The sequence below is a fragment of the Podarcis vaucheri genome (assembly GCF_965113315.1).
Source record: "Podarcis vaucheri genome assembly, chromosome: 4".
NCBI lineage: Eukaryota > Metazoa > Chordata > Lepidosauria > Squamata > Lacertidae > Podarcis > Podarcis vaucheri.
The window spans coordinates 39348439-39364018 of record NC_138762.1 but is presented as its reverse complement, the minus strand read 5'-3'; the positions used below and the strand labels follow the sequence as shown (position 1 = coordinate 39364018).

The 15580-nt window shown below is 39.7% G+C and overlaps 1 protein-coding gene across 1 annotated transcript in view; it reads left to right on the top strand.

Annotated features, from left to right (window-relative positions):
- The window catches only part of CIP2A (cellular inhibitor of PP2A), a 28634-nt gene extending 20069 nt beyond the window's left edge, over positions 1-8565 (top strand). Inside the window, exons 17-22 of the mRNA XM_082219811.1 lie at positions 102-298; positions 2601-2714; positions 4877-4959; positions 5841-5980; positions 7105-8285; positions 8318-8565. Coding sequence (XP_082075937.1) covers positions 102-298; positions 2601-2714; positions 4877-4959; positions 5841-5980; positions 7105-7275 — 705 coding nt within the window. The 3' untranslated portion in view covers positions 7276-8285; positions 8318-8565. The remainder of the gene's footprint in view (positions 1-101; positions 299-2600; positions 2715-4876; positions 4960-5840; positions 5981-7104; positions 8286-8317) is intronic.
- Positions 8566-15580: the final 7015 nt, after the last annotated feature.

Here is a 15580-nt window from a genome sequence, read left to right as displayed (position 1 = left end):
TAGACTTCTCATTGACCAGATAGTGTTCCTTAAGTGAGCTATGGAATGGAGCAGCAAACATAAGCCACTAGTGAAATACATTCTCCTTGTCTTTCCAAAAGGCTAGAACACTTGCTTCGATGTTGAAGGAAACTGAACGAAAAAATGAAGAACTTGAGTCCTTGTTGAAAGCACAGCAAGTAGAATCTGAACGGGCACAGAGTGATATTGAACAACTCTTTGAACACAATAGGAAGCTACAGACAATAGCAGAGGAACATGAGATACTGAAAAGATCTTCCATTGACCTTCTTCAAAAGTAAGATGTTAAGCTACCATGAAAAATGTGTGAAGAAATGAGTCTTTGAAGCAAAACAACAACAACCCCACAACCTTATGCACTTGATCATTGTACAAATATGCACAATTTCCAAAATTGATATGTGTGAGGCTTGCAAAAGTTGTAGTGGTTGTTGCAGGGATGGAGGTGGGCATCTGGTAGATGCCAAACCAAAGCCACAGTATCCCAACAGTAGGAATTCAGGGCATGGGTTTCAGATCGCACAACATGGGATCAAGTCTGGTGCACAGTCAGTCTTGGCAGGGGGAAACACTTTCCCTTTAGGTTAGGAGCTTGGTGTTTATAACCACTTCTTATTCTAGAAACTGCAGGTAATTCCTATGAGCCATGACCTGTGGTTTTGAGAATTTAGGCCTTAGTTGTAAGACGTGAATGTGATTTTTGATGTAAGACTTCACATGTATGGATAGAAGTTTATCTCATAAGATTAGATTATTCAGATTGATCTATATATTCAGGGCAGCTTGCAGAATTAGATGGCAACAGTTGATCTTGGCTAGGACTTATTTTGGTAATTCCTGTCCTTGCTTGCTTGCAACTGTCTCATAGGGAACTATGATGAAATGGAGCCACCGAGAAACAAGAGAGAGGTATCAGCATAGAAGTATCTGGGGGGAAATACTAGAAAGGTGCAAATTCTTCTCCACACCAAACAGCCCAGGAAGGCTAAGTTTTCCCAGCAGTGTCTGAATGCAAAGTGTCAGTTTGAAAATGGAAATGGAAAATTTAAGGTGTGGGATGAAATATCCAGGCTGCCCAGAGCACAGGAAAAAGAGCGCTTCTAATAGGAGGTGAGACTATGTTGCAACATCTTGTTGCAGCTTCCACCTCTATAGAACTGGCATCTCAAATTAGGTTCTGCAGTCTTTAGCCCTCTTCAGATATGTAGAGGGCCAGGGACATGGATTCCAGCTCTGCTTCTCCACTGCTGACCTTCACACAAAGGTTGGAGTGGAGGGTGAAATGAGGTGCACATGGAGATGTTGAAGGTGGGGCTGGCATACATATATATATCTGACTCCTACACATTTTTTGTCCTTCGCTGGTCAGGCTGAACACCTGAACAGGACTTGTCGGAAGCAGGTTTGTGTGTGGACACTTGGGCAGAAAATAAGCTAGTCCTTGGTGATGAATTTGAAATTAATTTCACTGGGGACAAATGTAAGGTTAGGCAGGAATATGTAAGCAATGAGAATCAGATGCACAAGTAAAGGATGGGGGAGGGGGGAACACCTGGCTTGACAGCAGCACATAAAGGATCTAGGGATTAGCAGACCACAGGCTTAACACATGTCAACAGTGTGATACAGCAGCAAAAAGCCTATGACAATTCTAGACTGCATCAACAGAAGGAGAGTGTCCAGATCAAAGGAATAATAGTACTACTCTATTCTGCTTTGGTCAGACCCTATCTGGAGTACTGTGTCCACTTCTGGGCACCATACTTTAAAAGGGACATTGGCAAGCTGAAACCTGTGCAAAAGAGGGTGCCCACAATGATCAAGAGTCTGGAAACCAGGCCTTAAGAGGGACAGTTAAGGGAGTTGGGCATGTTTAGCCTGGAGAAGAGAAACTGAGAGGTGATATGATAGCCATCTTCAAATATCTGAAGGGCTGTCACATGGAAGATAGAGCAAGTTTGCTTTCTGCTGCTCCAGAGGGCGGGATCTGAACCAGTGCTTTCAAATTGCCAGAAATGAGATTCTGACTGAACATTAATAAGAACTTTCCTTCACTGGAGGCTTTTAATCAGAGGTTGGTTGGATGGCCATCTGTTAGGGGTTCTTTAGCTGTGTGTTACAATTAAGTGTTTTAAATTTGTTGTTAGCCTCCCTGAGCCTAGTTTTCTGAACCGGGAAGGGCAAGTTATAAATAAAAAATTATTCTTGCATTGCAGAGGGTTGAACTAGATGACCCTTCCAATTCTACAATTCTATGACTTTTTCCTACTGTGCAAGGTTTCTTATTGCTATATCTGCATGGAAAATTAGCAGTAGTTCCCTAGGCCATGAACTGCATTTTAGTATAACCGCAAAAAGAAGTCCTGATCACAGATTTCAAATGTTTGAACTCTGTGATCATGATTCAGTATAAGCCCTCTTTTAAGGCTTGTACTGAAAGTTGCACATCACACCTGTCAACACACCTGTGAGCAAGTCCAGTAATTTTGAAAGTAGGAACTTTGACACGTTACTAGAACACATTTAGGAAAAGCGCTTCAAATTAATTATGTTTAATAATAATATTTTTCTCTTTTTAGGCATGAAACCATTGAAAAACAATATAACGACCTGCAGCTAATGTGTAATTCTCTGAACAAACAACTTGAGACCATTAAAAGGCAGAACGAATCTCTCAAGCAACAGAACGACAAGTAAGTTCAGTTCTTACCTTAAGTTAAAAGGATGCTATGTTTCAATGAAAACCTTCATTTTTAATCAAAACTGCTTTAAGTAGGGTTTTTTTTTAAAACATACTTGGAAATATTCTGAAGTGTATTATGATTTGTTTGCAGTTTTTCAAAGGGTTTGTATGCTGCCTTTCCATGCACAGAACAATCATGAAGATGATAATCAAGCAGGTTCATATAGTTGTGTAGTAAAAGTGAAACTATTGTTTATGGCTTTTGTGGGTTTGGGGTTTTTTAAATTTAATTAAGCTTAATCTCTGGTGTAATTCGTTGCAGATCATTTTGAATCTGTGTCAACTGCACAACTTGAAGTTGTTTGACACTTCTGACCAAGACTTTCAACTTCTCACTTCACCCATTTCCCACATTCACAAAAGCGTTCAAAACTGTGGAAGGGCAAGAATGTTTCATTTTCCTTCTGACTATATTTATATATGAATAGTAAAAATTAATACAGCTCTTCCAACAAACTCAACAATGCAAGATCGTCCAGTTAATTGCCTTTAGAACTACATAAAATAAAATGATTTGGCTCCTGAGTACTGCGAACTGAAGGACATGCAAACTGGGACATTCCTGTCCGCTCCTTGTCACCACCCACTGAAGTCTTTCTGGGGGCCCCTCCTGAACAGCGTGGAATGGAGTATGGGGGGTGGGGGGGGGAAGGGAGATGGTTGAGCGTGGTTCATCATGGAAAGCTAGCATACAAACAAAACTGTTGATGATGGTTTGGGTCTACTTCAGCATTAAAGATACAGTTATGTTGGAAATCAGAATAATACATTGCAGGCATCCCCCCACTTGTTTGCTACTATGTATACGTGTGGCACTGGGAAAAAGTTAAAAGAATTAAATTCAAGCCCAGAAATGGCTGGAGACAGTTGGAAAGTTCTTGTGGCTTTCAAGGAGACCCTTCTGTGAGCGTCAAGAAGAGACTGGAAGCATAGCTGTTGCATGCAGCAGCAGCTTTCTCACATGTCTTCCAGCCAGTCCCAGAGCTTCGATTCCAGTTGTGGATATTTTTGGTACAGTACAGTGGTACCTTGGGTTAAGAACTTAATTCGTTCTGGAGGTCCGTTCTTAATCTGAAACTGTTCTTAACCTGAAGACCACTTTAGCTAATGGGGCCTCCTGCTGCCGCTGCACAATTTCTGTTCTCATCCTGAAGCAAAGTTCTTAACCCGCAGTACTATTTCTGGGTTAGCGAAGTCTGTAACCTGAAGCGTCTGTAACCCGAGGTACCACTGTATTTTTTATTTTGGGAGAGTAGTATTTTGGAGAGAAAGCGGCTGAGAGGGCATTTAGAGGGTACTTCCTTACTTATGTTATTTTCACTTATGCACATGGGTCACTCGAACGTAAACCCCGGAACGTAACCCACTTTGGGAATTATGTGTAAGAGTTTCGTAAAGAGGATGCAGGGTGAAAATCAGGTATATCTTCACCTCTCCATTCTAAGGCAGCAAATTCACATTGTTTCATCTCTATCTGATAAATTATATATATTTCCTGGCTCCTGTCCAAACAAATGAGAATTGAAACCATGTGTTCACATAGGTATCTCAGAATTAGACTCATTTAACATTTTCTTAAATGATTATTGGGTGGGAAATGCCAGTTGACGTTCATGGTGGTGATGGGTAGGAGAATGCCTTGTTCTTGTTTTCAGTTAAATAGAGAGATAAGATCTGTGGTTATCTTGTGTGAGTTTCAAATACATAGCGTTTGAATGTTAAGTAACCTATATATTAAAAAATCAATCTACAGGGATGTTGTAAGTACAATTAAATTAAAAATAGTATCTCCCCTGTTTTCACATAGGAAGTTCTAATGCTCGGTATGTTGTTTGCAAATGTCTGTGGTGGGTGTTTTGTTTTGTTTGTACTTTATTTATGTCCCTTTTCTGCAATTGACAATATGGAGGAATACTATTTGGCTTACAATAGATACGGAAATAATGAAATGCAGGAAGAAATAAAGTTGAAAAATTCATTTGACTTTCTTAGCTAATCATACTGAATGATAGGCAAATGTTGCTGTAATATGACACTAATGATAAGGGGAGTGATTTTCTCATGTTTCTTCCATTGGAAGATCTTTAATGTTTGTATCCTTCAATTTTTCAGAACTGTCAGTCAGTTGCTAGAAACAGAAGAGCATAGAAAAGAATTGCACAAACATTTGCAAGAGAAAGATGGGAAAATATCAAGTAAGTTAGTTCTGACTTCTATATTAGCTTCATCAGGAGTCTGGCTTTATAGAGAAAACCTGAAACATGTTTTTCTCCAGCTATGCTACATTTGAACCATCTTTAAATACACAGACCTACCTCTTATTTCAATAGATTGGGTGATCCTATCATTTTTGCTTTGGAGTTTGCAATTACAGCTCCGTAGCACTATGATATTATTACTTTACCCAATTTCCTTTGCTCGCTTTGGGATTTGCTGATGTTTGAAGAACAGCATGTTCTCTCATTTAGACCCAGATTCAAACTCTCAAAATAAACCACCAAATATGCAAGTGTAGCATGCCTCTAATGGCTCATGGGTATTTTCTGCTGCTACTTTGGGAAACTCCCATTAATCATCACATTCACCTTATTGGTGCACAGTCACAAGCACAGGTTTGTACAGATGTCACAACTACTTTCTTCATTTGGCCTGAGAACAGTATGTCCCTGCTCGCAGTCTACGAAACAGCAGTAACCATTGTGGTGGTTGTTTACTGGTCATAAGGTGGTCATGTTGTAGCTACAGTAACCTGTTAGATGCAAGCAGCTTCCATTGTGTGTTCAGAGTAAATTATGTTTGTTTAAAAAAGCACAGGTGACACATTATTTTTTTTAAAGAAAGCTAAATATACTTTAATGGGGGAAAGCTCTGTGTTACCCCTTTGAACTCAATTGTCTCAACTGAAAGATGTATATCTGCTTAGGCAGGCAATCACTTAACTCTGGAGCACAAAATATTAGCATTTGCTCAGTAGATGGCACTGTGGTGTAACTCTTTCAGTGGTCGCTTTAGAGAAGTTTTTTAAATTGGCAAAAAGAAAAACCCAAACTTCTTTCTTTCACAAATTCTTCAAAAGATTTGCAACAGAAGGTAAAGATTCAGGAAGAAAAACTTAAAGCCAGGCAGAAGGAAAAATCAGATATGGAGGAGACTGTAGACATCCTTAGAAAGGAATTGAGTAAAACGGAACAAGCAAGAAAAGAATTGAGCATTAAGGTAAGCTTTCTGCTGGAGTTGTCATTTTAGAAAAATTCTAATGGTACCAAGGAATTAGTTACTAAAGTTGCAAAGAAATATTTCTGTCTAAGTGGAGTAGGTGGTGGCTGCAATGCTGTTTTTGCTTACCTGGGAGTAAACCTCATTGAACTCAATAAGACAAGCTTCTGCATAGTCATATGTAGGATGGGAAGGATTGAGGTATTGGGAAACTGGTGGGGCAGAAGTTGTGGATTACCATTCCCATCATCTCTGACCATTAGCTATGCTGGTTGAGGCTGATGGGTCATTTTATCACTGACCCTTCTGTGCAGAGCAATGGTGTTTCCAATTCTGAACCCATAATGTAAAGATAATAAGGCCTTACTATGCTCATAGTGGGGAGGGACAGTAATACAGCCTGTAGTTTAACATATTCTAGTAAATCTTCCTCAACTTGCTGGCCAATGAATCGCCAAAACCTTCTGTCGCAGATTGTGTTCCCTGCTATGTACATTCTGTCTCTCTACTACCAAGTCCACTGCATCCTCTGCTTTCTGAACTCTCCCTTTCCTGTTCATGGCATTGTACACCCTTGTGTATCCCCTTTTTATGGTCTCTCTTTGTGATCCACTGACAGATAGATAGGCACACCTTGTCAGCATCTTCTGACAGTCAGTTTTGTCACTAGTTCTGGTCACATGAGGCACGTCTCGTGTCCTCCAGCTTTTCCCTCATCTCATGTGTGGAATCAGCTGAGTATGGTGATTTTTCTGACCAGCAATTTATTGTTAGCCCTGGACTTGCAGCCACCAGCTGTGCTACCAGACTCTTTCTGAAGCATCACACTGTTCTCTCTGCACTGTGATTCATAAATTATTTCCTACTTCCATCATGCAACAGTCTCTAGGGCAGTTGTTACCCCAAAATATAATTAGCATGAACTATGGTTTCCAAAACCTGATCTCAAAGCTTGGTTTGATTCCAGTTTTCTGGCCAGTCAGAAACCCATGGATTGTCCATTTAGATACCAAACCAATAAAGTTTCCTTAACTGTTCTTTCTTGTGATTCACCCAATTTACTAGATGGCAAATATGTATTTTGGAGAAATATGATTGAATAGTATCTTAATATATGACTTTAGGCATCTTCCTTGGAAGTTCAGAAGTCACAACTGGAAGGACGACTGGAAGAAAAGGAAGCTTTGGTCAAAGTCCAGCAGGAAGAGCTAAACAAACATTCTCATATGATAGCAATGATACATAGCTTAAGTGGTGGCAAACTAAATGCAGAAGCTGTGAATCTCAGTTTATAGAATTTGGTTATCTGGTGCTGCGTTTCACAGGCCAACCAAAACTTAATGCAAGCCTCAAGTATTGTTACATATAGAAAAAAATAAAAAAACTTTTTACTGGATGCAAGCTAACTTCTGCTCATGTTGACACTAATGTCCGCATAGCAATCAGCTGCTGTGGGGGGCCTGATTTTGAAATAAATTATTTGAGATAATTTTGATACACATACTGTCACTGATAATAAGAGTTGGGTTAGGGTAGGTGATGTTGCACTTTTAGGCAAATTTCCAAGTATGAATTTTAGTCTGTTTTAAAACCCGTGTATATAAAACCTAATTGACTAACATACACACCCAGAGATTAGAAGGAAAATGTATAAAACCTTGAAAGTATACTATGATTTAGGTGTTTAAAGTAATGCATAGATTTTAAATTACTACAATGTATTAAATGAATTGTGAAAACAGAAATGTCTTAGCCCTGTTAGCATGTGGCTCCAAAATTCTGTACTATTAATTTATAGTTTCTAGGAATTAGTGAATATGTGAGTATATATATTAAGCTTTGTTTTATTTTCCAGTGTTAAATGTTAGTTCCACTCACTTTCAGTTTAGATTTCTGAAAATATTTGTCATTTTTATCTAGAGATCACGCTTGGTTGCTGTTAATTTTTCTTCATATAATTCCTCTCTACACTTCGGAATATTTATATAGCTATATTTTGCTACATTTAGAAAAAGAGCTTATATATTTTCAAGCACTGCCTGAATATTTTTAAATATAGCCATATTTTGCTACATTTAGAAAAAGAGTTTACATTTTCAAGCACTGCCTGAGTATTTTAAAAGTAATTAACTTTAATGGGAATACAGTATACATTTTATATTTAACTTAGTATGTGAAGGCACAGGCATGTATTTTGCTAAAATATACTACATTCTATGTCCCTTATGTATTTTATTAAAAGAACCAATGATATTCGGAGACATTTAAATTCTCAAACTCCATTTGTACTAATGCCACTCCATTTGTACTAATGCCTCCATTTGTACTAATGTACAGTGATAGTTAGCCAAAAATGTCAGCAAATACATTTAAACTTTAAGCTCCTGTGTATTAATCTTCCGCTTAACCATGTAGCCTTAATGTCATCAATTGCATTTCCGAAAACTGCATTTATTGTCTTCATCTCCATAGTGGCTTTTGTCATTTTAATAAAATATTTATTATAGGCTTATATTTGTCCTTTTGTAATATTGTTTTAAATGTTGTGTTTTGTCTCTGGGAAGGGAAATAAAAAATTATTTGGATTCTTGTGTTTGTGTGTGTTTAATATATAAAGCACAAATGTTTTGTTTGCACAGGCATGATTGGATGATATGAAATTATCACCTCACTTTCTCTTAAGCTACACTTGTTATGTGCTGATGATAGAATAAGCTTCCTTTTTTAAAGAATAAGAGCAGCTGTTCTCTACGATCATTGAGGCACTTCTCACAAGAAGCATTTGAGGTGATAAATCTGTCTCTGGACTGTACTTTAGACGGGTGAGAGCAAACCTGATATTTCCCACTAATAAAGGAGTTCCCTGAGCACTCCTGCAAATCTTTTCGATGTACAAATCTGTACATGGAAAACTAAATGTCTAGGGGGAAAGGTTTTAGCCTAGCTATCTCCCTGACCAAAATTCAGCCATGAGTTCTCATGCAGTTTCATGGGAATTGATTTACTTCTTCATAGGCTGTTTGGGAGAATAAGCATGAGAGAGAGATCAGAAACAGGTATAAACAATTTTGCATTTGGAGAAATGTAGATTATTTTGCAGGAAATAGAACTAAAGAATTTGTGTGAATATATATTTCTGGAGGAGAATAAGAAGAGGCCGGCACACAAGCACATGGCAATCATAACTTGATTTTAAAGTAAATATTTATTTTGTTCAAAAGTCACAAAATTTGCAGTCAAGCAGAGCTTTTTAAAAGTTGCTTTCTCAGTTTCAATTCCAATAATCAGTAGAGGGGTTCACAAGTGAAAAATAATTTGTGAGTGAAATACATTTATAGTTCATCGGTCCAAATTTGGCATAATCCAAATAAGTCTCATGGTCTAATTGTTGGACTAGGACAGGGATGCCAACTTGAATCTGGGGGCCAGGTAAGCCCCACCCTGCATAATCGAACAACTTACTTTCCTGCTCTTTCAATGCGTCTACCCATTCAAATGCCAGACTTGGCAGTTTTCATCCGGATTTGGTTTATCAGAACTCATAAATGCTGAAGGAAACTTCATTGCTTTTTAATGCTCGAATACAACTGCAGATGAATTACATCTTTCCCCCAAATGCTCTCCTAATGATCCCCAAGCACTCCACACCCTTTGGCACTAGCTAGAAGCATCTGTCCTCAGGGCATGTGTCAGTTAAGATGCAGCTCTACTTGATGGTTAGAAGGGTGAGAGCTTTTTTGACAAGTGACTGTAAATAGCTGGAGCCAGGCTGATCTCTTCTCTATCAGAACTTGACAATTACACAGGAGAAGCTGCCTTCTACTGATTCAGGCCATCAGTCCATCTGTCAAGAAAGAGGAGAAAATATGGAGGAGGGAAATGGGGTTACCTGGAAGGGGAAAGTGATTTTTTGGGAGATGTTAATTGAAGGAGAATTAATTTGCAGCGAGCAACCAAGAGCAGCACTGAAGGAGGGAAGGAGTGCTGTTTCAATCAATTTTTTAAATTTATTTTGTGGTGACCCATGTAAAAGAACATGCGTAGGGATGCCTGTACCTGATAAGCATGGAGTAAAGAGAGTAAGTAGGGAATGTTTTTCTCCTTTTCTCTACAAATGAAGCCATATGGCAGGAGATTTAGGGCAGACTGAGGCACATACTAATTCACACAGTGAAGGTTCAGGCTATGGAATTTGCTTCTAAAAGATGTAGCAATGGCTGCCAATTCTGGTGGCTTTGAAAGTTAGAAGGTTAGAAGAAGAATATTTGCATCAGCCACTAGCCACAAAAATAAAATAAAATGTACTGAAGATAGAGATAAAAACTTAACTATACAAAATACATACTCTAGGCATCAATATTCAAATAATCTTATTCTAATTGCTCCTATTTTTTAAGCAATTTTTGCTGCCACATGATTATCTTGATCTGTTAGAATAAAGGACACAGTACTTTGGTTGTACTGAGAGCCAGTGTGGTGTAGTGGTTAAGAGCGGTAGTCTCGTAATCTGGGGAACCGGGTTCGCTTCCCCGCTCCTCCACATGCAGCTGCTGGGTGACCTTGGGCCAGTCACACTTCTCTGAAGTCTCTCAGCCCCACTCACCTCACAGAGTGTTTGTTGTGGGGGAGGAAGGGAAAGGAGAATGTTAGCCGCTTTGAGACTCCTTAAAGGGAGTGAAAGGCGGGATATCAAATCCAAACTCTTCTTCTTCTTCTTCTTAGCAATGGTTGAGCGACCTGGTATGGATAGTAGTAGAGGGGGAATAACCTCACTCCTCAAAGCTTTATAAAGAGTGCAAGCTCGAAGCACGTGGGCTACTGATTCAATACAGTACTGCCATTCTACATGGACATAACCGTTTTTCCAGCGGGGTTTTTAAAATTGACCCTCAAGTACAGCTGAAGGCAGGGTATTTAATCTTCATAAGTGAAAGCATGTCTGTATTTTGGAATTGATAAATTTAGCAAATAGGGTGCCAACGTATCAAAACGACTAAGTGGAAAATAATCACACCATGGATAAAATTTCCTTATCGTGGCCAAATTATTCTGTTGCTTGATATATAGGCACTGTCTAATTAAATTATTTGCTTTAATGAAACCCAGTGTTAATAACTGTTGTGGTGATAAACCAGAAAAGTACAGTGGTACCTCGGGTTAAGAACTTAATTTGTTCTGGAGGTCCGTTCTTAACCTGAAACTGTTCTTAACCTGAAGCACCACTTTAGCTAATGGGGCCTCCTCCTGCTGCCGTGCCGCTGGAGCACAATTTCTGTTCTCATCCTGAAGCAAAGTTATTAACCCGAGGTAATATTTCTGGGTTAGCAGAGTCTGTAACCTGAAGCGTATGTAACCTGAAGTATATGTAACCCGAGGTACCACTGTAAAGCTTTTGGTTGACAGTTTTAGTCCAAGTGCTCTCATGACAATCTTACAGTACTAAATGCTTTTTCCTTTGCATATTTCTGATGTGTTCCTCATAACACTGTTGACTGAAAAATAAGGTTGAGGTATTTAAAAACTTTAACTTGTTTGATCAACTGATGGTTCCTATGCCATCTATGGGCCCTATGGTTTATTGAAAACACCATGACTTTAGTTTTCTTGTAATTCAGAGCCAGCTGTTCTCTTTGGTGGTATCCTGAGAATGCCCTCAGCAATGTTTTTAAACCCACTTTTGTAATATAGAGATGGCTTTTGTGCCCAATTTAGGGGCATGATACTCTGGGGATGTTAAACTCTGGACAATATCATTTATATATAAATTAAACAGTGCTGGAGCCAGGATACAACCTTGCTTAACTCCCTTTGTAGCTGGTACAGATCCTGTGAGCTGCCCATTTGTAGAGGAATGCATTTCAGCAGTGCTTTTATATAGACATTTAATCAAGAACAACAATATGTTATCTATACTTGAAGAGTTCAACTTATCCCATGGTCTTACTCAAGAGATTGAATCGCATGCAGCTTTCAGATCAATGAAAGCTGTGTGTAGCACACCACCTGGTTTCTTAACAATAAAGGTAAAGGTAAAGGTACCCCTGCCCGAACGGGCCAGTCTTGACAGACTCTGGGGTTTGTGCGCCCATCTCACATCTATAGGCCGGGGGCCAGCGCTGTCCGGAGACACTTCCGGGTCACGTGGCCAGCGTGACAAAGCTGCATCTGGCGAGCCAGCGCAGCACGGAACGCCGTTTACCTTCCCGCTGGTAAGCGGTACCTATTTATCTACTTGCACCCTGGGGTGCTTTCGAACTGCTAGGTTGGCAGGCGCTGGGACCGAGCAGCGGGAGCGCACCCCGCCGCGGGGATTCGAACCGCCGACCTTTCGATCGGCAAGCCCTAGGCACTGAGGCTTTTACCCACAGCGCCACCCGCGCGTTAACAATACTTATCTATAAAATGGGCTAGTACAAAGCAATGGTCTATAATGGATCTGCCTTGTCTAAATCCTGCTTGCTCTTTGGCAAGAATAGCTTCATCAGTTATCCAGTCAACTAGCTTATTGTAAAGATGCTTTGCACATAATTTGCTAATTACAGGTAGCAAACTAATTGGTCTATATATAGCCGGATTGGATGTAAGGCCCTTTTTGAATACAGGGATGACTACCGCTGTGGTCCAAACTTCAGGAAATAACTTTGAAAGTTATTTCCATCTAAAATAAAGCTATTAATGGCTATATATTGCCTTCAGTATCAGAGCTTGTCTCTGAATACTAGTTACTTGGGATCATGAATGCTGCTATTGTTGTTGTTGTTGTTGTTGTTGTTGTTATTACATACATACATACATACATACATACATACATACATACACCATCTCTTTCCCTGGCAGGGACTCAAGACAGCTTACAGATAAGAATGTGTGGAGGGATCTGCATCAGCCATGGCAAATGGTACATTCTAAGAAAATGAAAAAGAGGTTGATTTCCAACTGTTTACCCATTTATCTGGAAATAAAACCTATGATTAAGAGGGCACTGTTAGTGTTTTTAAAAAGTGCTGATTGACAGCATCACTTGGCCATTTTTAGCTAACCAACAAAAGTGGTATCGTGAGAAAAAGCTTACCGCATTTTTCGCTCTATAAGACGCACTTTCCCCCTCATAAAAAGTAAGGGGAAATGTGTGTGCGTCTTATGGAGTGAATGCAGGTGGGAGGCTCTGCTCAGCGCTCCCTTTAAAAAGCCGCGTGGAGTGTGTGTGTATATTTATATATGCATAAAATTATGTGGTAGAATACAAATAATTAGTATGGTTTTAATCTGCTTCAGTTTCAGTTGACCTTACCAAAAAAATATTCTTGGGATTTTTTTGAGGTTTGTAAGCTCCCTTTCCCCACCCCTGAGGCAAAAGATCTCTGAAAGTGTCATTTGGCTGCCCCAGCCTCAGAAAGCAGCATCTTCATTCCAGGATCCCTTTCATATCAGAACTGGCTAGCCAGGAAGGAGGAGTGCTTTAAATGAGTCTTTGCAAAATAAGGTAAATACAATATGCCAAGATAATGGTTTCAAAGTAATGGCAAGTACAATACATTCGGGGCTCCAGCTCTGCATTATGTTATTAAAAACTAATTTTGTCTGGAGGCAGCTGTTGTGCTGGCTGGCTATTACGGTAAAATAGCTGGCTATATTGTTTATGTTAGTATTCAAGGGTTACATTTCAACTGTCTTATAGGACAGCCAAAAAGCTTTAACATCTGAAAGGAAATAAAAGGGCATAGTAATTTCAGACTCAAAAGGCTTATATGATAAACTCTGAAAAGCAACACTTATCAGTTACACTCGAGTCTAGCCTCATCGCAGGGGAAAAGGGTCAGGGGGTCATTGCTGTGCCTTTATTTGCCTTGTGTCAAGCGCTTTTATTGTTTCCCACTCTGCCTCCTGAGGACATTTCAATCAATTTTTAATTCATACCCAACCTTTGAAATTGCCTTTTCTCACCCCCCTGCTTTCAAAGTTTGCCCAGATTATGAATCCCACTCATTTCTCATTTCTAGACCACTTCATGCTGTTGCTGAAGGAGGCTCTCGATAGAACACAACTTACAACACAATAGATGTGCCCTTTTTTTATTTCTGGCATTTAGAATCCACTTCTCTCCCTGATATAAAGTACATGAGATGGCGTTAAGATTCCTGTTGCACCTTAGATACGTTGCTGTTCGTACTGCAACGGCTTAAGGACAAAATTAGTAGCCAAGGTGTCAGAGAGCTGCAAAATGTTAAGCGGCGTTAGGGAGGCCTACATTGGCTCATGGCCTTGCTGCTTGGCTGGTTGTGGTATTTTAAACCCTTCTCGGCTCATTTAGGATAAGACTTCTGCAATAAAAATGTAACAGATCTTAAACCAAATATGGATTCTTGACAACATGAAAGTGCAGGGATGCCCAGTTAAGCCCCACCCTGCATAATTGATCACAAGACACGACGCATGCCCACCATTTGAATGGCAATGCGCATTAACTGGGGGGGGGCAGCAGCACCCTCAAATATTTTAAGCGGGGCTGAAGGGACCTTGGCCCCAAGGAGTTGGCTCCTATGTGAAAAAGTGCCATAGTTTGATCAGTTGAAAGGAAAGCAAAATTTCCCAAATTCTGAGCTAGGGACAAAGAAGGGGAGTGGAAGCAGGATGAAGTGAATGTGGAAGTCACATGGAGGAAGGATGAAAGAAAATGGCAGTCTGGCGAAGGTCATTGGGTACAAGTTAAATGTGAAAGAAGGAATGTCAAGAGACGAGTAAAAATTATTGGGAAAGTGTGTTTGTGTGTCAATATAAAAAGTTTTCCGCTTAAAGCCTCTAGATCAGTAAATTTTGACAAAATTGGGCATGCTATGTCATGCAGTCTCCAGAACAAATGTACATGAAGAAAACTGAACTCACTTCTCTACAAGGAACTCATAGTGGCAAAGAGCTTAGCAATTTCCAAGAGGCAGTAGATATTATTTTAAAAGTCAGTAATTATGGTTGGTTATGCCAATCTCTGCCCCCATCCACATCCATGCTGTGACTAGCTCTGCCCTTGCACCACTGCCTCAGTAAATTTTAGCCCTCCCAAGTGGGCCCTGAGGATGGAAAGTTTGAGAGCCCAAGATGAAGAGGAAAGACGTTAAACCAGGAGGACTCCAGTAGAAGTGCATTCATAAACCACTTAACATGGAGACTTACGTCCTCCAAAGAAGGGGCTTTGAATTTGGAGTGGAATACCAGGCAAGAATTTTTCTTCTGAGTTGAAATCCTATCCCAGTACTCTCTATTTGTGAGAAAAATGACAATCTAACAAGCTACACGGTGAATAGATTTATTCAGTGCTTTTTTAAAAAAAAAATGTTTAGAGGTACTCTCATTTTCCTACCCATATTGAAATATGAGGCCAAACCTAGATTCACAAAATGTTTAGGGGTATGCGTACCCCTGTGTCCTCCCAGGAAAAAACCACTGGATTTATTTGAATAAGGGCTGCTTTGAACACTTTGACATAGAAGGCTTAGAAGAGACAAGAGGAAAATCCTGAGGCCACCCAGATTTAAGCAATGCTGTAAATTATGTAGTAACACCTCCCTCCCCCCGCCCACTTGCAGCGAGGTGTGATCTCACATA